This window comes from Colius striatus, chromosome 3 (genome assembly GCF_028858725.1).
Source record: "Colius striatus isolate bColStr4 chromosome 3, bColStr4.1.hap1, whole genome shotgun sequence".
Taxonomy (NCBI): Eukaryota; Metazoa; Chordata; class Aves; order Coliiformes; family Coliidae; genus Colius; species Colius striatus.
Window position 1 is genome coordinate 36,018,307 of NC_084761.1, and position 23,012 is coordinate 36,041,318.

General features: G+C 35.3%; 1 protein-coding gene across 1 annotated transcript in view; it reads right to left on the minus strand.

Moving 5' to 3' along the window:
* The window catches only part of IQCM (IQ motif containing M), a 139,858-nt gene that overhangs the window by 71,844 nt on the left and 45,002 nt on the right, over nucleotides 1-23,012 (minus strand). Inside the window, 6 exon segments of the mRNA XM_061993183.1 lie at nucleotides 5,160-5,165; nucleotides 18,064-18,142; nucleotides 19,231-19,235; nucleotides 21,131-21,275; nucleotides 22,596-22,635; nucleotides 22,637-22,678. Coding sequence (XP_061849167.1) covers nucleotides 5,160-5,165; nucleotides 18,064-18,142; nucleotides 19,231-19,235; nucleotides 21,131-21,275; nucleotides 22,596-22,635; nucleotides 22,637-22,678 — 317 coding nt within the window.

A 23,012-nucleotide genomic window follows, 5' to 3' on the forward strand; every position in this document is an offset into this window, starting at 1 on the left:
GTTGTATTTTTGCAATAAATCCAAAGACTGCGTATAGTACACATCCAGTTTTCCTGTAATGCAAACAATAACTTTTTGGCTGGATAAGTATCCAAACAGCTAATTTCCTTACTCTCTACCTGTAAACCAGGATATATCTTTTGGATTTTTAGCCATATCAGGCTATTGAATTTTATATTTACTCCACAAACAATTCGATTTACACAGTATCTTTTGTTACATTTTTTTCTTAGACTTTTTCAGCATTTTTTATTTGAGGATTCAGGAGGAAGAGTTAGGATGGTAAAGATTTGCGGCTATGACTTATTTCATAACAAGCAAGAGTAGAAAATAAGATTCCTCTCATCTCCATATTTACTTTATTACACCAGACACTCTCTTTGACTTGGTACTAAACAGTTCTGAAAATGAGGCAAATTCCTAAATATGGATTTAGAAGCTTAAATTTAGGCTCTTTAATCTGAATTGTGCTTGCCTGCAGGGTACTCAAGCTCAAATTCACCCTTAGTTTCAGGGAGTGCAGTTTCTCTGGCTTCACTTTTGCTCTCAGTGAATAAGTTTATTCAGGCTTGAGAACGCACTTTACCACCTGTCAACACTTTTTTTTTTTGGTTGTGATGTTTTTATAATGAAGCTTTACCACCTTCTACTAATTTCCAAGTGAGCTCAACCTTTTCTGAGAACCACCAAAAGCTTTACAATGAGCTGTTGTTGGTTTACTTCTTTTCAGCAATGTATCTTGCATCTATACTGATTACTAGGCTTTGGAAATAGGCTGAACATGTATTTATTGACTAAACAAAAGTACAGTAAAAGTAGAAAGACACAGCAATATTTAAAATCTAGCTGATTACCCTTTGGTGGCAGATGACTAACAGCTTACCTCAGCAAAGCAAAAATTGCTGCCAAAGGTTTCTTCATAGAAATAATCCTTATTTATTATCCAAGTTCACAGCTGTATACACTGCAGGCAGTAACTAAAAACACTTAAGAAGCACGATGCTAAAAAAACAAACCCCAAGCTTATGTGACTATGATGCTTATTAAAGGTCCAATCCTTCCTCATTAAAACCAACAGGAGGGGTTCTGCCAATGATTTAGTAGTAAAAGAAATAATCTCAGGGAAAATATTCAAAGTCATAAAGCTGCATTCTGTTCATTAGCAGTAAATGTGTGATTCTCTTTGGCATGAACAGTGAAAGTGCTAAATAGCTCCACGAATTCTTAGGTTACTCAATAATCTCTTTTCTTGAAATAATGGGATAACAATAGAAGCTATTTTCTGCCCCGAGTGCACACACAGCCTCAGCTGACTGAACTCCAGTATTCCTTTCATTTAAAAAGTGTTTATACACAGCTGTTGTAATTTTGGGGCTAGATTAGCAATCTTTACATGTAACGATATTTTTATAAGATCTATTAAAATCTCACTTATTAATAATAATCACTATTCAGTATGGTAAAGTGTGTGGAACAAGATCAGATGAAGACAGTAATATTCACTAAGCACTAAGTTGCTTTCATTTGTCCTTCCTATGCTGCAGTCTGCAACATTTTCATATAGTTTGCCAGAGCCAAATATGAGACCCAGCAAGGTTAGGTGACAAAATATCAACCAGTGATTCAAAATAGGCTGAAATAAGTGAGAATTGAACAGATTCTACTCCTTTCCTCTCATATTGCTACTACAGGAAATAATTGTCTTTAGATTTAAAAAAAAATAAAATCTGATATCGCTTTTCCTGATGCTGGGTTTGGGAACGATATTATAAAGGACACCTCTGTGTAAGATGTCTGATCCAGTAGCTGACCCTTTGCATTGCTCACTGCCTTAGCATTCATCTGCTTCACAATGATCAAGCCAAAACATGAAAGCTGGAAGCAGTGATGAATAATATTCCCTGCACAGAGCCTATACATCTATCAGGATTAGACTCTGTGTCTCAAGAACCACGAGCCAGAGTCAGTGAGACAGAGAAGAATGGAAAACTCAGGAATCTGGGAGAGCAAATATGCATCTGACATGAAATGAAGAACAGAAAATGTTTCCAGACTGAGTATGGAAACAGAATTAAGAATAAGGAAACAATCTTGGACACTTTTGTCAGTTCTTTGAAGTGAAACTTTGAAGTGAAACTTTTATCGGTGGGGCACATGGTGGAGGCAAGGTTTGTTTATTCGCAGCTGTGCCAATTGGGGTAATCCAGGGGTTCTTGGAGCACAGGGAGTGGAGGGGAAGTGAGGAGAGACACCAGGAGCAGTGATCATGAGATGGTAGAGTTCAAGATCCTGTGTGGAAGAGGCAGGACAAAGCAGGACCGTGACCCTGGATTTCAGGTGAGCCAACTTTGGCCTCTTCAAAGACCTGCTTGGATGGATCTCATAGGATAAGATTCTAGAAGACAGAAGTGCCCAAGAGAGCTGGTCAATCTTCAAGCACCATTTCCTCTAAGCCCAAGATCAGTGTGTCCCAACACGCAAGAAAGGAGTAAAAGGAGATAGGAGGCCTCCATGGATGAGCAAGGATCTGCTGGAACAATTCAGGCAGAAAACAGCCATCTATGAGAGGTGGAAACAGGGGCTGGCTTCTTGGGAAGAGTATAGGAACATTGCCAGGGCATGCAGGGGTGCAACTAGGAAGGCTAGAGCCCTTCTAGAATTACATTTAGCCAGGGAAGTTAAGGACAGTAATAAGGCATTTTTCAAGTACATCAGCAGCAGAAGGATGACGAGGCGGAATGTGGGCCTGTTACTAAGCATAGAGGGTGCCCTGGTGTCTGAACATACAGAGAAGGCCAAAGTATTGAGAGCCTTCTTTGCCTCAGTTTTTACGGCCAAGGCTGACTCTCGGGAAGCCCAGTCCGGCAAGGATAGTAGGATGGCCTGGACAGCAGAGGACTTGCCTTGGGTGGAAGAGGAAGAAGTTAAAGAACTGTTGGCCGAGCTTAACTCTCATAAGTCAATGAGTCCTAATGGGACGCGTTCTAGAGTGCTGAGGGAGCTGGCTGATGTGATTGCTAAGCCTCTCTCCATCAATTTTAAACAATTATGGTGAACAGACAAGGTGCTTGAGGACTGCAGAAAGGCCAATGTCACTGCAGTCTTCAAAAAGGGCAGAAAGGACAATCCAGGAAACTACAGGCCAGTCAGCCTCACCTCCATCCCTAGAAAGGTCATGGAACAACTCATCCTCGATGTTGTCACTAAACATATGAAGGAAAAGATGGTTATCAGAGGGAGTCAACATGGATTCACCAAGGAGAAATCCAGTTTGACCAACCTAATAGCCTTCTATGAGTGCATAACTGGCTCGCTAGGTGAGGAGAGAGCAGCAGATGTCATCTACCTTGATTTCAATACGGCTTTTGACTCTGTCTCCCATAATGTCCTCATCAGAAAGCTCAGGCAGTGTGGTGTGGATGAGTGAGGACAATGAGGTGGATTGAGAACTGGTTGAATAACAGAACCCAGAGGGCGATGATCAATGGCACAGAATCGAGTTGGAGGCCTGTGGCCAGTGAGGTTCCACAGGGATCGATTCTGGGGCCAGTCTTGTTCAACATCTTCATCAATGACCTGGATGAGAGGATTGAGTGTATTCTCAGAAAGTTCGCTAATGAACCAAACTAGGAGGACTAACTGATTCCCCAGAAGGCTGTGCTGCCATTCAGTGGGATCTCAACCATCTTTGACAGTTGGGCAGAGAGGAACCTCATGAGGTTCAACAAGGACAAGTGCAGAGTCCTGCATCTGGGAAGGAACAACCCCATGCAGCAGTACAGGCTGGGGGTTGAACTGCTGAAGAGCAGCTCTGCAGAGAGAGACCTGGGAGTCCTGATTGATAATAAGCCGACCATGAGCCAGCAATGTGCCCTCATGGCCAAGAAGGCCAATGGCATCCTGGGATGCATCAAGAAAAGTGTGGCCAGCAGGTCAAGGGAGGTTCTTCTCCTGTACTCTGCCCTGATGAGGCCTCATCTGGAGTCCTGTGTCCAGTTCTGGACTCCTCAGCTCAAGAGGGAGAGGGAAATGTTGGAGAGAGTCCAGCACAGGGCCACAAAGATGATCAGGGGAGTGGAACATCTTTCATACAAGGAAAGGCTGCAGGAACTGGGGCTGTTTAGTCTAGAGGAGACTGAGGGAGAATCTTATTAATATTTACAAATATCTAAGTGGTGGGTGTCAGGATGTTGGAGCATCCCTTTTTTTTTTCTATGGTATCTAGCAACAGGACAAGGGATAATGGAATGAAGCTGGAACACAAAAAGTTCCATTTAAATATAAAAGTATTTTACTTTGAAGGTGACGGAGCAGTGGCACACACTGCCCAGAGGTCTTCAAGACCTGTCTGGACATGTTCCTATGTGATCTGATCTAGGTTGACCTGCTTCTGCAGGGAAGTTGGACTGGGTTATCTCTAAAGGTCCATTCTAACCCTATCATTCTTTGATTCTGTGATTCCATGATTCTATGAAGTGTGATAAGAGTCTAAGAGCTTCCTTATCATAAGGTCTCCAAAAAAAGGGAGCCCTCTGAGGGTGTAGCTGACCCAGTCCACTTAGGGATCAGTGGAATGAGAGAGCTCTGAATGAATTAGTAAGCTGACATATTATCGTGAGGCAATATCAGCTCAACTACCAGAACGATGGTGGGATTTGTGTTAAATCTGGACTAATTAGTTGCATCTCTCAACAAGGCATTAGTCCAGGTTCTGCACATTTGCCAATGTGAAGGTATTGTCCTGATTCAAGAGCTAGCCCTGCAGTGCTATAAACTATTCTCCATTATGTAGAAAAAGCAACTACTGAAGTAACACACACACAAGACATTTAAGATTTTACAGGTTCAAACTAATGCTTATATAAACCAGACTGAAACAAATACAGGAATTGATATAAGTCATGATTGAGAATTGTCAGGTGCATCACAAGAGAAATGTGCCATAGAGTAGTTTATGAGCCATTTTTTTCTAGGTGCAGCTTGTTGCCATCCTGGAAGCCACTTACCTGCAAGCCACTTGCCTGCAAGTCCTCTATGTAACTAGAATTAGACATAAGAGCATGTCCTATGTTTATCCACACCAAATCAGTTCAAACTCAGAGAATTTAGATATAAATATTACTAGTGGGAATCATTTGGTGTCATGCCAAATAACTGACTGGGATCTTTGGAGAAGTTGAAGACTCACAACTGGAAGATTTTTTTAAATTTTTTCAAGTTACTGAGATAACTGTCTTTTTATTATTGCACTGATCTCCTGATCTTTCCCTTCACTCCAGTACTTTATCCTACAAATTTTCCAGTTCAAGTTTTCTCTTAGCCTAGTTTTTCTGCTCTCTTCACTTCCCAATTCTGTTCATAATGGTCAAAATGTCATTCAGCCCCATAGCTCAATATGTTGCTGTAGTAGCTAAAAATGCTGTTCAGATGTTTATGGCAGTTAACAGACCTTCTGGTCATGCTTTTGATGAATCGCAAACCTCCCTAGTTTCTCATACAGGAAGTCACTGATGAAACCTGGAAATTGTCTACAAAGCAGCAGTATGCTTCCAAAACTATGGATATGCCAGAGATTTTTAACCCTAGGAAGTTTAACTTCTTGTTGTTGCAGTTGCATTACTGGTTTTCTATACATAGCATAGTGATTTCTGGCGTATAAGTAATTCTCCATATAGTATTCATGCTTCATTTGAACATTCAGTTTTGCTATGGCTGATTACACAACAGTTAGGTCAGGTAAAGAATAATAATAAGTGTGCATATAATAAAACCAAATTTCTAAATGGGAGAACACACCTATTAAATGTTGAAACCATTCTGAGGGATGTGGGGTTTTTTTTTTCCCAATAGAATTCAGGAGTACAAAACACGCATTCCAAATATATATATTTCCTTGAAAGGTAACTATAAAAAAGTATGCTGAGAGTAAATTAATATTTGCTTATTCTGTTATTATAAATTATATGATCTTTCTAAATAGAAGCACTGGAATAATGAAGCTAATTTTCAAAAATTATTCTAGTATATTCAATTACAGATTTTAATTATTTTGGAGAAATAATTCACAGTGTTAATGAAAGAGACAGTAGTTAGAATCATGGCAGAGTATGGGTTTCATGTTTCTGCATTCCAGAAGCCTTATTAGAAATGTAAATCAAATATTTGATGAATACTAAGTGCCTGTTGGGGCATTGAAATGAATATTACCATTGTGGCTCTGAGAATCAGGTTGAAGTAGAACAGAAGTCAGTTAAGGTAAGTGGATTTCAGTGCCAAAGGGAACATTAGCTGTTTTAAATAGGCCTCTAGAGTATTATCCAGTACTAAATATGAAAAAATAGATGTTTAAATAACACTCAGGTTGTGACACAAACCTACAAAAGACACCAAAATTTCAAAGTTTTAGCTGTTACTTCGTATAAATTAACCTCATCTCTCATGATGATAAAAATTAACTGAGGACATCAGAGTGGTGGGGAACATGTAGATGGCACATGGAAGTTAACTCCAAGTCTCCTATGTTATCCTCTAATCATTCAATATTACAGTTAATGAGAATTTTGCCCCTGCTTTTGAAGACAGTAAGTCTTAATGCTGGCCCTAGCTTATACTTTAAAATATGATTTGATATTTAATGTTCTGTAAAAGCATCCAAAACTCACCGTATTCTACAAAGGGCATTTTGATAGACTAAAAGGTTTAATAGTTTTGAATAATTACACCAGTTCTACATATTTATTTTTCATACAGTAAATAGTACTTTGAAAAGTCTGCAAGCTAAAATTATTCTTAAGAGACATCACGCTTTAGAGAATGTGAAAATAGAAAGCATAGATGAGCTACATCTTCTAAGGCAACAAAGATTGCATCAGTGAAACAGCTATTAAACATGTTATTCCATCTCAGGTTTTCCACAAAGAACTATGTCCCGTGATTTCTTGTGAACGTTTAAGAAAAGATCTACCTCAATTTTGATCTACCTCCTCATTTAAAGGGATGGAGGAATTACATCAGCTAGAAAAAAGTATGACAATTCTGTGTGCTTTACTACCTCATAATGGGGTATACAAACACTATCAGTAGTCTTGGGGTGAAGAGATAATTCTGTGCTTTCAAATTTGTTTAGACTGTAGATAAGTCTGAACATAAATTGACAACTTGTTTACATTTGACAAAGTTACAAACAATGATCCTCTAAAACTTAATGAAATTTCCACCTTTAAAGGTGGCAGAAGATAAGCTGCTATGCCAGATTTTTCACTATTTAGATGAACTTTCATGCAGGTAATAATTCCTGTGAAATTTTAATTCTATCTGAGCAGAACTCAGAAGAATAAAAGAATTTCATTTTGTTTCAAATTGAAATTCCATACTTTTTGTACCAAAATGTTGATTTACATATTAGGATTCAGACAATTTTGTGTAGTTATCTCTATTTTTTATGTTCTTCCCTTATAACATTTTTTTAATTAGATCTGTGACCAGTACATTTCATGAGTTATTAAGATATCACTGATAGTATATTTAATAACAGAAAATGTACATGGAGATTTTGTCTGCTTGAAGTATTACTTGAATGACTCCATGTTCAGGGGAAAGGAAGAACCAGTGTAATAAACACTTTTTTTGCTAGTGCTTTGACAAAAAGGGCTAAATCAGCCCTGGTTGATCAAGAGTCCACAGTTTTGAAGGGTACTAAGCCACAATCTGTCACATAGCCTAAATATAACTCTACAAGTTTTTGAAAAATTTTCTTCTTCCATATAAAGATGTTACATATGAACTTAGCATTACAAAAGCAGTGGCATATATTTAAGAAATACAAGTTTATATAAGTAATATACAAGTAATACATAGCAATGTCTATCTGGTCATTTCTGAAAATATAAAATTTCTTTTCTTGTATTATTACTGTCATCAGAAAATTTATTTTCAACTGCAGGAAGCATAGGATCAAGCTCTGAAAGTTTAAATAACTTTCAATTGCTATCCAGGTGCAATTTTATTTTAAAATGACAAAGACTTTACACTCTAACAGACAGTAACATTAATAAAAATGTAATTTTGATTCTGGATCATGGAATTTCAAATGTTTCTCTGTGTCTTTTAGTGTAAAATATGCCATTAACTCTGCTAAATCCATAAAAGGAAAATCAGGATGGTTACCACTAGTTCCTTTACAGTGAGAATCTCATCTCACTTCTCAGTGGAAAAAAGTGTGGAATTGTGTAAAGGCTTTGTCATAATAGATTGTAAATCTTCTCCTTGACCTAGAAATATTGATGAAATTGATAAATCTTCAGAAAACATCAGCATTTTCCAGGAACTTTACAGCAAGTATTTATGCAGAATTTCATGAAATATGTCACAAGGAAAGCTGTGGAACACACATGTGCTTTTTTTTTTTTTTAAAGGATGAAGACATTAATAAAAATTTTAAGTTTTAATTCTTATGCTTTTGCCTAGGCCCTTTCTGTAACATTCAAATACCTTTTCAGTACTGGAAAAACAAAACAGCAAAAGCAGCTTTAGTAAATGCATTCATTTAACTAACATAAAGTTTCAAACGTTCATAAACTTTCAACTTTGTTATACTAGAAAAAAGCTTAAGTTTTGCAGAGATTTGATCTGATATGCTGAACTATTTAAAAAAAGAGATATAAGTGACTTAAGTCATATTTAATTACTTTCACCTAAAAATTTAACCCACAGTTACAGTATTGTGCTATTAGGTAAACAAGAGTTGCCCATATATCTCTGAACTTATGGCCTAGACCCATTATTTGCAGTGATGATCTTAATTTGAGTCAGTTTTTTATTGATGTCATTGTCCTCTAGATTATACCTGACAAGTTATGTCCCATCTGTATATGTAGAAGATAATACATTTTGCAATAACTATTTGGGATTTAATCATTTAATCTGGAATATTTTTTAACAAAGGTGTTACAGATATTGTATCCATTATATTAAAGTACATATAACATGATTCCATGTTGTTGGATAAGAAGCTAGGAAATTAAGATGTAGGCATTCTTAGTTGATTGGGTTTTTTTAATTTTCTGTTTAACATTCATTTTTTATCAATATTAAAATGCACAAAACCATCATTTTCATACTTTTCAAAGTGGCAAAAATATATTAGGTTCCCTTTTTTACTGACAATGTTGACAATTTTCTTTAAGAAAATGCAGTCTATTGATGACTATCTAAAGTATTTAGTCATCTGCCACACAGAAATTTATTAGATTATATCTTGAACTATATCAGAGAGCTATCTTGGATCTTATCTTCCACATATGTTCTAGAGACTTTGTTCCAAGAAGCTGGACGATTATCACAGCATTATAAAAAAGGCATCCAACACAAGGAGTGCAGTTTCAAAAAATGGATTGAAAAGAAATTACCACTGGTATGCAACTTTCAGCACAACTTATATGAATTCAAATACTAGTTCATCAACCAGAGGAGAAAACTTCCACAACAATACTCATGATAATAGATGTCCCTAGTGCAGAAACATAGGTTCTTCATGGATGACAGACAATATTAGCAATAATACACTAAAACTCAGTTTCAGATAGAATAGTAGAACTGAAACCAATGTAATCCCAGCAAGCCAAATAGTAAAAACCCCAAAATTTACTCAACATCAAAACTGACAACCAAATCTGTTTTCTTTACGAGAGACACTAATAGCCTAACTACGTGAAGGTAGAAGGCCTCGTAATTCTCTAGGAGAGTTATATAGATAAAGAAGGCGTTTTGATCAAGTGGATGTAGCAGTTGATAGACAAGTATTTAATCTTTCTGTTGAGTAGGATGAAAAAGATAATTTCGAGAAAAAATAATTACTCTTTAGATCAAAAGATACTACTTCATCTAGAGTTACTACAACAACAGGATGGAAAAAGATCACAATATGAAGGGAAACAAAGGTCTATGCAAGACTTAATACACAGGATGCCTAAGTGATAGAATTCACATAAGTAGAGAGCTCCTTAGTTACATTTTTTTATGGCTGTATCATTTTCACAGTGCATCTGAAAGAGACAGAATCCTAAACTATAAGGTTGAAATACTAGCCTGGACAGGAATTTAACAGAAGTGGTTCATACTGACCTCAATTATTGATATAAAAAATGTTTAATGTGATGATACTGCAGAATATAGTTTTGCTATAGAATTCTGGTTAGGCTTGGGATTGAAGAGTTAAGGAATTGTTTTATAGATGGCTGTTCTTGAAAAAAAAAAAGGAAGTATCTCTGTGTCAATCAACCAATGATTAAGTTTATGCCATCTAACCTGGGAGAGCTTTAAATGCAAGACTGGATTACAGGAACATGTGACAGGACATTTTAAATAATAAAATGTTTTTACTCAGATAATTTATGTAGCAGCAGAAAGAAAAAGTTAGCTTTATGAAGTAAGGAAAAACTTAAAAAAATATTACAAATAGAGTGTGACGCAGATGACAGCATAGTACTTTCCTGTTATTTGTAAAGTTGTAAAGAGTAGTATACAGCAGAGTAAAAACTATTATATTTTACAAGTTTTTTTCCCACTGCTTTCAACTGGCAAAGGATTCTGTATAATAACATAGAAAAGTAATTTTAATGGAGCAGAGTCCTTATGCTCCTACTTTTGTAATCATGATGATTAGCTGAATGTTATTGTTACTGATAGATTGGAATTTGCCTGAAATGTATCAAATTATCAAAACTTAGCAGGAAAAACAAAGGGAAGTTCAGATTTTCAGAGTTTTATTAAACAAATTGAGCAGTTCCTCTACTTTGACAGCTATTTTTCAGCAGAAAAAAAAAAGGTCTGATTTTTGTTCGAAAGCCTTTGCATCTCTCTACTTTGACAGCTATTTTTCATCAGAAAAAACAAGTCTGATTTTTGTTTAAAAGCCTTTGCATCCCACTCAGTCTCCTGTATACCTTCACTACTGATACAAAGAATTCAAGGACCACTTTTTCATGAATAGTACCTGTCTTACAGACAACAAGAATTAGCTGAAGTTGGATACATGTGTACCAGGTCCATGCCTTGTGGAGAGGACTAAGTATGAGTATGTATGTGCATACACATATGAAAGCCAGACATAAAAATAAGCTGTTCCTTAGAAATCAAAAATTTTATGAATGTGGGCCTAATAACCAGATTTAAGGCAATTGTAAACTATTCAGACCAAATTTCTATCACCAGTATATGATAGGGACAAATAATTTTAACTCTTTATTTTTCCATCAAATGAGAACAGTATATACTTGCCTATAGTCCAGTAGTACTGGAAAAATTACTGTTCCTTACAGGATGGATAAAAATTATTTAAGAAAAAAAAGAACTCTAATATGATGTGAACTAATACATAAACTGGATATTAGAATGATTCTCCCCTCATAATTATCAAATAAGATGTTTAAATTCTTTACATTCATTGCCCTATCAAGAGATCTTGGGGCATGGGAGCAGCAATTATCTGTATTTCCTCCTGTTTAACAAGTGATTTCTGTTCAGTGAATATGGGTGTTTTTTATTTCAAGACATATTATGCAACTTTATTTTCTGTATGTACTACACATACATATCCACATCTCTGTATAGATGCATTATATTGTGCAATTTCTAAAATATATTATAAATATTATAATATATATCTTAGTATCTGTTAAGTCCATCTCCTCACAGACAGCAAGTTCTTCAAACATTTAAAACCTAATATATATCTTTCTGATCAAGAATATTGCTATGATAAATCTTTTCATGTATTATTGGAGAAAAAGCCTTCCTAAATCATGTAAAAGATATATTTGTAGAATAAATGGTGAATATTTCATTTCTTTCCCACATACTATGATTTTATGCTAGAATTTTTGAATCTCTTAATAGCTACCTAATCTTTAAGTTCTTTTTTTTTTTTGCTGACTCATTTTTTCTGTTAGGGTTCAAAATATCCTACTCAAAGCATGGAGAAATACTTTCCTGTCAAAACTGAGATGAAGTATAAAGTGAGGTCTCAAGAGAGGTCTGTTCCAAGTCTGGTTCTGTTCAATATTTTCATTAATGACTACTAAGATAATGGAATAGAGAAGACACTTATAAACCTTGTAGGTGACACCATGCTGGAAGCAGTTACAAGCACTTTACAGGAGAGCAGTCAAACTCAAAATTATCGTGATAAATTGGAGAAATGTGCCAAAGCCAATAAGGTAAAATTCAATAAAGACAAGTTCAAAGTAGTAAACTTGGAAAGAAGTATTCAAATGCTCAAAAACATGGGAAACTCTCTAGACAACAGTAAAGAGCTGTACTATATTATAAAACAACAAACAACAGCAGTTAACAATACAATTGCAAAACCAGCAAATGTCATCCTGAGATGTTTTAAGTGGCACACTGCCATTCAGGCAGGCATAAGAGAATGAATGAATCTGCTCCATCATTATCAGTGGGCTTTCAAGAGTACTTTCTCCATTTAAGGATCTAAAGTCAAAGTCTACATGAAAAAAGGATTTACAAACTAGTGCCATTAAGACAAAAGTGAACTTGATTAATTATCTTAATAGAAGGCATCTAATTTTTTTACTTAATGTAGAGATTGACAGACAACAGTCAGAGATTTCAACAGGTATGAATAGGATCTTGCCACAGCAGAGAAACCAGAGGGAAGAAACAGATGAGAATGAGCTGGAGACAAATCATTGGCTGCCGCAATACTTTCATATTTGTCCATAGTAATGAAACGAGGATTGTCTACATGTACCAGTTGGTGATTTGGAAAATCTCCTAGAAATAGAGTCCAGAAATGCAAAATAGACAAGGCAGCATTATGTTTATTTGTTAACCATTTCAGTGTGGCACATGTGCTAACTACCTTACAACTTTAAAATGGTTTTTAAATGTGCGTGCTGTTGTATGAAGGAAATGTATTGCACTTGATAGTATTGCATGAAAGGTATTAGCAAGCTGGTTCAATAGTATTTGTACATAAATAGCCATTAGTTGTTGTTCTTCTAGGCCTGAGATGGGCCAAAGTGCTAAGAGAGAAGATGGGAAACTTGATCAAGCCACTCTATTGCTGTGATGCTAAATCACAGTAGTCAAGAATGGGGTTAAAAACCTTCAAATTTGTGATTTGGTGTGATAAGCACTTACAAAAAAAATGCTGACCCATGGAAGATCCTTTCTCTAAAACTCAGCCAGGTGGTCCCAGATGCAGTGAGACTGACATAGACACAGTTCTGTGTTCCTACCACTGGATTCACTGTGACATATATCATGCTTTCTGTATGTCGGGGTAGAGAGACCCAGGTAGCAGAGAAAATTAGTCAAATGTAAGGATTTATACTCTGTCTATAGAGTGTAGAGAAGTTAGGTCATTTAAATTTTAAAATTCCCCAACTTTCTTTAAAGTACGTTTGACAATGCATCATTATTTGTACAGTCTATTAGTATTAGGATTTAACACAGATGGAACAAAAATCCACTCCGAGATTACATAGCTTATATGTAAGAGGAAGAGACAAGACAGGAGAATATAAATAAAACGGCATCAGTCTGTATAACAGGCAGCACTGTCAGCATACTACTAGTTTAACTGATGTCAACTGTTCTGTAGACATAGCAAAGGAGAATTTTAAAAAGAAAATTTACTTGCCCAAAAGTGGCATTGTAGTTGCAAAGTAAAATGGCAGTGCAATAATTCTAAAGGTGATGTAAAATGTGAACAGACTTGCAAAAACTCTTTCCATCAACTAAGCATGACATCTAATTTGTTTTGGTCTCTACTTTGTTAGCAAAATACATTAATATATCCACAATGAGGTTTCAGACTATTACTACTGACAAAAAAATATCCTTTTCAATATGTTAAAACAAGGTTGGTGTCTGGCCTAGGGTACTCTTGGTTGTGTGGGAAATCCAAATTGAATTTCCTGTTCCACTTTGTACACTCCAGGAGGAGCCTACTGATGGTATGCTAACAGCAGAACACTCAAGCAAATTAAGTTGTTAAGCAAGAAATTTACCTTCCTTTAAAAGACAAAAAAAAAATAAAAAAGAGAGAAACACAAACTTATGTTTGCATATACGTGGTAGGTTGCAAAGGATGCTTGCGGACAAACATTGATTAGATGGAGCTTGGATCCAGCAAGGATTTTTACATTGCTGTTGACAAATATTCCAGATGTTATAGTTCTTCAAACTTTTAGACTCCTTTGTAGGGAGAATCAGTAGTCAAGGAGAGGGGTATACGATATGTATTTTATTTCTTTTTGCCACATTTGATAGTGAATCACCCACAGTCTTTAAGACCTGTAGAGATCATTAGATCAGACTTGCACTTAGCCCTGATCCAGCAACCATTATGTAGGAAATCCAAAGCTTTGCAATACTGTATTAAGACATTTTATTAATTTATCTTTTCATTAATATTAACTCACTTATAGATCTCTTCCATGGCAAAATTTAAATTTCTTGACCTTATGTTTGGATTAAATGATGGTGTCTGCCTCAGGGCTCATAACCACATAGGTGTGGAGAACATGATTGAACAACAGTATAATGAAACTCATGAGTATTATGTTCTGTCAGATGCATGAGAGCTATTATACTTTTGTTTCTATTACAGTATTCATAGCTTCCCATCACTTGTCCTGTGAGATTTTGTTTGATGAAAAAGAAATAGTTTTAGGAGACAATTTCCAAACGTACAGGAAGTATATTTTTCTTCAGAATGTGTATGGTACTCAACTCCAAAGGGGTTTATAAACCCCTATAAATAAGGGTTTACTGGCATGACTGTGACAGAAATTGCTATTAGGTGTTGTTTATATTTAAGAATTTATGCAAAAGTTGTCACAAATAGGAACCACAGTAAGGAAGAATTGAGAAAGTAAATAGCCGCAGATCGAGTTGGAGAAAACTTCAGATAAACAGTGCTGTTTCCGAGCTAAACCTCTAAAAATGTAAGAGGTTTCCAAAAGTCCAAGTAACAGACACCAGTTATCATGGAATACCCCAGTGAAATTGAAAAATAATGAATGTTCAGTATGAGTCAAGCTCTGAAAAACAGATTGTGACAAGGGCAGTATGGAACTGTTCTACTATCCTCTATGAGCTTCAGACAAGGAACCTGGACCTGGGACCTGCTGCATCTCCCCTGCCTGTCTGTAACTTGAAAGGGATTTGGCATTGACTACTGAAGACACATTGCCAGAGCAGTCTGTAACCTAAAAGCTCCTTCCACTAATACATGAAAATTTAAATATATATAAATTATGGATACTTCTGTGCTTAAATGAAGAGTCATTTACTACCTCCTTGCAAAGTTAGAATGTTCAGCAGTGAAGCAAGGCTGATATAAATTGAATCGACTTATAGGCAATGATTCAAATTCAAGTAGACTATGTGATATTTCATATCCTTAGCCTAAACACTGGATATTTTGTATAAATACAAGATAGTTATCAAGACCACAAAGATGGAAAAGTCTGGGGTTTAGTAGAGGCAGCTTAGAAGGGTCAATTGCAGAGAAAATCTTTATTGTGTTTACACGTTATTTGAAAATACTCCAATTATCAGGATGCTGCAATTTTAAACAGCTTGCATTTCACAGGTATTTTATAACAGTCTTCTTCACAGTTTTCACAGCAAGCTCTTTTCATATAAGAATGAATATAACCATTTTGCTACAAATATTCTTGGTTTATTCTGATAATTTTACTATCTTATCTTCAGTGCCTAACCTTTACATCAAATAAGCAGATTTGTAATTATGTATGACTGATGTAATTAAAACTCTCAAGAGAACATGTGAAATAAAAAGTCTTCAAGATTTTCCTGTCTAAATTATTCTTAGCCAAAGACACTACTCATCATTTCATTACTGGCAATGGAAAAGTGACAGGACATTTAACATCTGAGCACTCATTTTTATAGGCTTTGTTTTATCAGTAATGTTTAGATTCGTTAAAAAAAAAAAAAAAAAAAAGGAAAAAAAACTAATAAAGTAAACGAAGAAAACCACAAAAAAAAATCAGTAAGAGTACAATGAAATGGAAAACTTTCCAAGGGGAAATCCAGAGTCTTTTGGGGTTTTTTTTCTGTGCTCTGACTAAACAGCCACAAGGCCAGGGTCTCTTTTCTTGTTTTAACCTTCTGTGGATCAGTCACATGGGCCTAAAGGTTGCAGTGTTCATCAAAAAACTCAGTATAGTAATTATCAGTAGACCTCTTCACCATTCTGCCCAGACACATAAACCCCACTACCCCTTTCCATTCTTGAATACGCAGCCTGGTGGTATGAGGTGCTCTGCACTGGCACAAAAGACAGTTACATCAAATCAGTACTCAGCAATTCAAAACATTTAATGGGAGCTTCTCTCCCAGGCAATTTATAAAGGTTATACTTTGTTAATAACTTATCTTCAGAAATAATTACATCTGTATTATAAAATTGAGAAAGGACACTTTACAGATAGGTGTCATTTATTCAAAATGCTTCCATGTTAGAAATCACTTTATGGGTGCCCTTTAGACACAGGCACATCTCTATGTTTCAGTAATTATTCATCACTTACACGTTCATAATTTGGGAGTTTTGAACTCAAAATGAATAAGACTACGCATTTCTTCAAATGGCTGAATGAGCCTTGATAATACTTCATAGCTAAGAGACTCTAAATAAATTAAAAAACAAGTAGGGAAGTATGAACCTTTCCTAGTCTGCCTGTGAACACAGTGAAAAGTAGCAATAGCCTCCCAAATCTAGGATATAAGACAGAAATCTGTCTCACAGTCACAAAATCTCTTGTTACCATAGTGATGGGGATTGAGCAAATGACTAAAAATATCTGGTCTTATTCACACTGTCTTAGGAATATGACCTAAATGACATGTAATACATGATTTTCCATGATAAATTAATTGCATTTACTAGGAGCCAACACTGAGAAATGCATAATGTACAAGTTTAATGTGTGGTCAGATACTCAGAGACCACCTTCTCAAAGATGTAGCTTGAACAGAGAAGAAAGCATACAAAAAGTTAAGATAAAAAGAAACCATATGTAGGTCATTAAAAAATCAAAAGTACCAATTAAACATGGATTTCTCTGACTAAACAAAGTTGTATTTTAAAAGTACTATATGGAATTTAAAAGTAATTTAAAAGTACTGTATGAAATTTTTGATACATAAAACTATCTGTAACCTCCAAAGAAGATCATCATGTGCAAGGATCTCCCAGTTGTGATGACTTTCAAAGTTAGAAAGATGCAGAGATAATATCAATTCATGTTTAGATCAGCTTTGGTTCATGGCTCCTACATATATCAGTACAGATCAAAAATGTGCTACTAAAATGCACCAGATGCAAGTGGAATCTCCCATCTCAAATTGTGAAGTGCTCAAAGAGACTATAAGTCTCACCCAGAAGCTGACACGGCTGCTCTACACTAGGTAAGAGTGGAGCGTTGCAGGCTCCTCCACTGACTGCCCAGGGGAAAAAAAGCAAAGCCAGAAGATGAGAATCTAGATTTATTTGAAGGGCTTAATCATTTACACTTTTATTTCTATGTTTTAAAAGTAATGATTTCCCTCCTCTTTTAACTACAGGATATCTTAATTCTTGCTTTTTGGCATTTTATTTACAAATATTGAATGTTGGTAAATATATGAACATTTGGAAATGCTTGCTGGACTGAGCTGTTTAACGATGTTGGAAGTCAAACCAAGAAGCAAATATTTTGCCTGAAGATATCTACAAATGAAGACCTGCCACAAAATTGCTCTGCATCATCAAGTATATTTCAAGATCATATGGAATTATATTCTGGAATTGTCAGGCACAGTATAGTTACATAAAATGTACTTTATTTCAAGTATAATGTCTGAAAAAAGTTAGTCAGATAGGATTTGTTCTGACTATTCTTTTAAAAGTACTAGCTTCTTTACTCATACAAGTTAAAAAAAAAAAACACAAGCAAAATACCCAAAGCCTGCAGAATCTACAGTTGAAATTTCGTTCTATTTAAAGCCTTTTTAAGAAATCTGGACAAATAATCTGGAAGACATTCTGTATTGCAGCAGATATTAAATATCCACAGTCTCTCAAAAATTCTGACCATTTCTGTTCCTTTTTTTGTCAAATGATCTCTCGGAAAACGTTGTTTTATACACTGGAGAAGTTTCTGTCAGATATATATTTACAATAACTTATAAAATACTGATTTGTTTTTTTCTCCTGAATATTTCCCTCTTTTTTTAGAAATATTTCTATCAGAACCAAGATAATACACATAATCAACTTTGTATGTAAACTTAGGCCTATGTACAGGTCGTATGATTGGGCAGCTTGCTGCAGATTTGCACTACAGTAAAATACACATCATCCTTACTGAATGCAAAGGAGAACAGTTAGGCTGAAAAACATCTCTTGCACATACTACAGTTTCTCAATATGGAAAGACTCTTCAGAGTTAGGCTGGTAGAAAGACGTTGAAGTAAGTGGATATAGTGATTAATACTCTTTTTTACTTGGCTGATATGCACAACTTACATAAAGCGGTGTTATTAAACTGCCTCTCTATGGTAAAAAGCAAGGTGAAAAGTCACAGTGTAAGACATTGTCCTCAGTACAATCCTAATGGAGAAGCCTATAGATGCCTTGCCACAGCTACTTAAAAAAGAACAAGGAGGATATATACCGGTAGGTTGCCAGTCAATTATTTTCTAGATAAATTTAATTAATTAAATTACATAGACTGAGTGAAATAGATTAACTCAGAGATAGGTGTTGTGTGATTTATTTTGCAATGCTCAAAGAAAAAAATTATAGAATAAAAATAAAAAACATCACAGTCCCCTATACTTTCATGTCCACAGGACATTGCAGCTGATTCACCTAACTCACAGATTTTTGCAAAATTGGTGCAATTCTTCAAATCTTTCTCTCTGAGAAACAGAGGATACAAGCCTAGCTGATTTACTGCTAATTAACAAAGCCACCAGTTTTCCTGTACAGGTTAACAGTAATAAATCATTTTACATCCTATGCTATGCATAAGTGTCTATAATATGTCTCTTTCTGTCTTCAAAGCACAGCAAATTAATGTCAATTTAACATTTCAGAAAAACATCATCTACCTTTTAAGGAAGAGTTTGTACTTTGATCTTTGAAGGCCATAAATTAAAAAAAAAATGCATTGGGCTGCAATATTTTACCACATCTACAAACAAAGAAGCTTTGAAGGTATAAATTTAAGACTTCCTATTAAAGCACCAGTTTATCATTTAATTACAATATAAACATCAGTTCAAAACTTTTAGTCAGTATTAGACTGTATGTTATGAGTTATGCAGCCTAGAAGAATATACCTTTTAAATATACCTGTTTAGGAGGATATGGGTAATGTTTTAGAAATTAATTAATTTTATTGATTTTATTTCTAATATATGGAGAAAAAAAGTTTTACATATATACACATTGATTTATTCTTTTTTTTCCCCCTATGTGATATGAGGAATATAAAGTCTGATTATGGAATTTAAAAGTCAAAACTGAAACGATGTTGTGAATCTCCAGGTGACATGATTTGCATCAGTAAGTTATTTGGAGGGAACTCAAAGCCTACCCACTGAATATGTTCAAATTAAGTATTACAATCATCCTACTTTACACTGAAGTATAAACCATTAAGAATGCAGAATTAAAGGATGAGATGGCAATGGGAATCAAGATATAAACAATTAACATGCATCAAGAAGGCATAAGAATTGAATAGAACCTAATTCCAGTATTTAACGGTTAGTACATTTCTATTTTTATAGAATACCAACTTGCAAAATTGTGTTTTCATACATGGTTGAAAATTCATCCTAATTCTCATTTTATCAGCTCTTTCCTGTGAGGAAAGTTATTTTCTAGTGTACACACTCATCTAATGTTAAATATCCTCTATGATGAGATGACCACATTTTTTTCTGGAAGAATAATTTGAAGAGCAAGGCATCAGACAAAAAGGAAGTTCAGATTTAATTTGACGGTTTACACTGCTTTTTTTTTATTTAATTTTTTTCTTTTTTAATATCTTCATATAATCCTTGGGGTGAAACAGACTACACAACCAGAAACATTCACAAGAATGCAGAAGGCAGCGAGTAGAGCATCTGGAGGTAAGGAACACAGGAGGGTTTGGTATTAGTCAGCTACTTCCTCTTCTTTCAACACTTCTCTGTAGCCCTAGTCAAGCAGCCCTTGTGTCTGTGCCTTCTTGATTATGCCTTCAAGCTATTGTCATCTATGTTTCTCTTGACCATTGACGTTTATTCTTTATGTGTGTCCATGAATTTTCTACAATACAGCTGAACAACGTCTGTCTTCTCTGCCACTCTTGCTTGACTGTAGAGTGAGCCATCAAGCTGGTGAGGAAACAACAGAAATAAAAACAGTTATAAAAGGTGATTCCATTAATAAAATATATAGTACATGGATTGCTCAAGAAAATCCATGGAGGAATCTTCTTCAGTGAGGCTCTCTAAATGTAGAAGTTGGGGTTTTTTTTCATTATGAGAGATGTTTAAGTGTTATTTGTTTTACACACAGTCCCTCAAAAATACAACAGAGCAATAATACCAGAAAAAAAGAAAATCTTGGCAAGAATGAATAAAAATGATTCTATTATTCTATGAAAACAATAAAGTGTTAAGAAAATTGAGATGATACTCAGTTTTGCATTTTCTCACCTACTATATCGTTACAAAACCTCCTTCCTGACAGTTTGTGACAGTGCCCATCATTTCACAGTTAACAGTTACAATCTAAGGACCGCAGCACAGTGACACAATCATAAAGTACCGCATGCAAGAGATAAAATAGCTAATGGTGATAGTTAATAATTAACCTCTTCATTAAGTGACCAGGAGAGTCTCTTTATTCAAGCTAAACTCTACAGTTCTGCAGTGATAAAATGACATCTTAGAAATGCAGCGATACATATAGAGACATGAAATCTTCTTTGCACCAAAAATCAGTTTAAAGTAATTGTGTTGCAGACATGGAATATTAGACAGACCACAGAAATTAAAATAAAATAAAATTCTATTAAAAAATTGAATGGCTTACATTTCTTCTTGTACATCAACTCCTCTAATTCAAAATACTGAAGTGGTGTAGAGAGATTCAAAACACCAGCTCAACATTTAATGTAGGCTGTCATTTTATGGTAGCACCTTACTATTGCTGATAGTGGTGGCCCATGATTTGTAGACTATAATTATAGGCATGTTTCACTTTCACTACTGCAAGAAACAAGTCAAGGGTGACTAAAGAAACAGATGAGGAGATGGAACCAAGAGATGCAGCATATATAAAAATCTTAAGAGAAAGCAGGAAAGGTTCCATTCCTGTAAACTCAACCAGATTGATATATAAAAACAATTACTTCATGGTGCTGATAAGAGATGATCCATTTCAAAGGTGATTGGATAAAACTATTTTGGGATAAACACATTTTATTCCAAACTACAGAAGTAGCTCAGGAACTGTGTGAAATACTATCTGCACATAATCAGTCTTGAGAAAAAGGCCAGGTTCTGTATCTCAGCAGAGGAAACTGGAACAGTGAAACTTGGCAAGATGAGAAACTCTGTGTTCAACATTCAATTTTTTTATTTAAAGTAGGTAGTGAGAGGAAAAATACATGTTCTCTACGGCCTAGCTATAGATATCAAGAAATGCTGTCTCATCTCATTATTATATCAGCAGAAAAAACCTCCTCTCTTCCAGTATATAAAGTGAAGGAATATTTTAAAAGGTTGTCAATTACTAAATAATATGGCTTGATTTTTATTACCCTATTTGAGATACTGAAAAACTAACAAAATAGATTTTTAATGGATTACTTAGTTTCTACTTGACCCACTTGTTAGAATTACGTACTAGTTTTCTTATGGTGCACTTCTTGATAGGAGGCTTAAACATCACCAGAAAACTGATAGCTCAGCTGAAATTATGCAGCCCCCATTAACACTCAACCCACAATGTTCATAAGCGCTTATAATTTTATATAAGCTTTGAGATAGAAGGCAAAAGTGCATATCATAGCATTCTTGTATGTAATTTCTGAGCAGCCTACATTTCATTTAATAATACTAGATGACAAACATGAAAAACACTAATGATACTACAGAATCCATGGGGTTTTCTTGTTTTAGTTTTTTTTCATAAAACAGGATGGGAGAAAAGTGCATTAAGCACTTTGTTAGTTACAGTCTGTTTCTCTACCTGAAAAACTGCAAGCTCCGGAAGTTACAATACAACATGCCTCTACACCATGGCTATCTGAAGGCAGAGGGATCAAATGTCACACATATCATTCTTTTCTAAAAGTTAAAGGGAATCTTCTTGAGATCAACTGATAAAACTATGCCAAAGCAGAGCACTATCACTGAGTTTTTGCTAATCTTGAAATTACAAAACCATGACAGACAGACTAGCTGAGCATAGGCTTTTTTAATAGCAAAATAGTATCAAGGATTCTTACACTACTAGACTATGTGGTACATGAATTAAAAAATCAATACATTACATTAATCTTTACTCTCTTGAATGTCCTATGTTCAAGCCACTCTCACATATCTTTGAATGCAAATGGCTACAGAATCACAGAATCTTAAGAGTTGGAAGGGACCTTGAAAGATCATTTAGTCCAATTCCCCTGCCAGAGCAGGACCACTTAGAGTAGGTCACACAGGAACTCGTCCAGGTGGGTTTTGAATGTTCCCAGAGAAGGAGACTCAACAATCCATCTGAGCAGTCTGTTCCAGTGATCCCTCATCCTCACAGTGAAGAAATTCTTCCTTGTGTTTCTTTGGAACCTTTCGTATTCCAGCTTATATCTATTGCCCCTTGTCCTATCATTGGACATTAATTCAGAAGGGCCTGGCTCCATCCTCCGGACAGTTGCCCTTTACATATTTGTAGACTTTAATGAGGTCACCCCTCA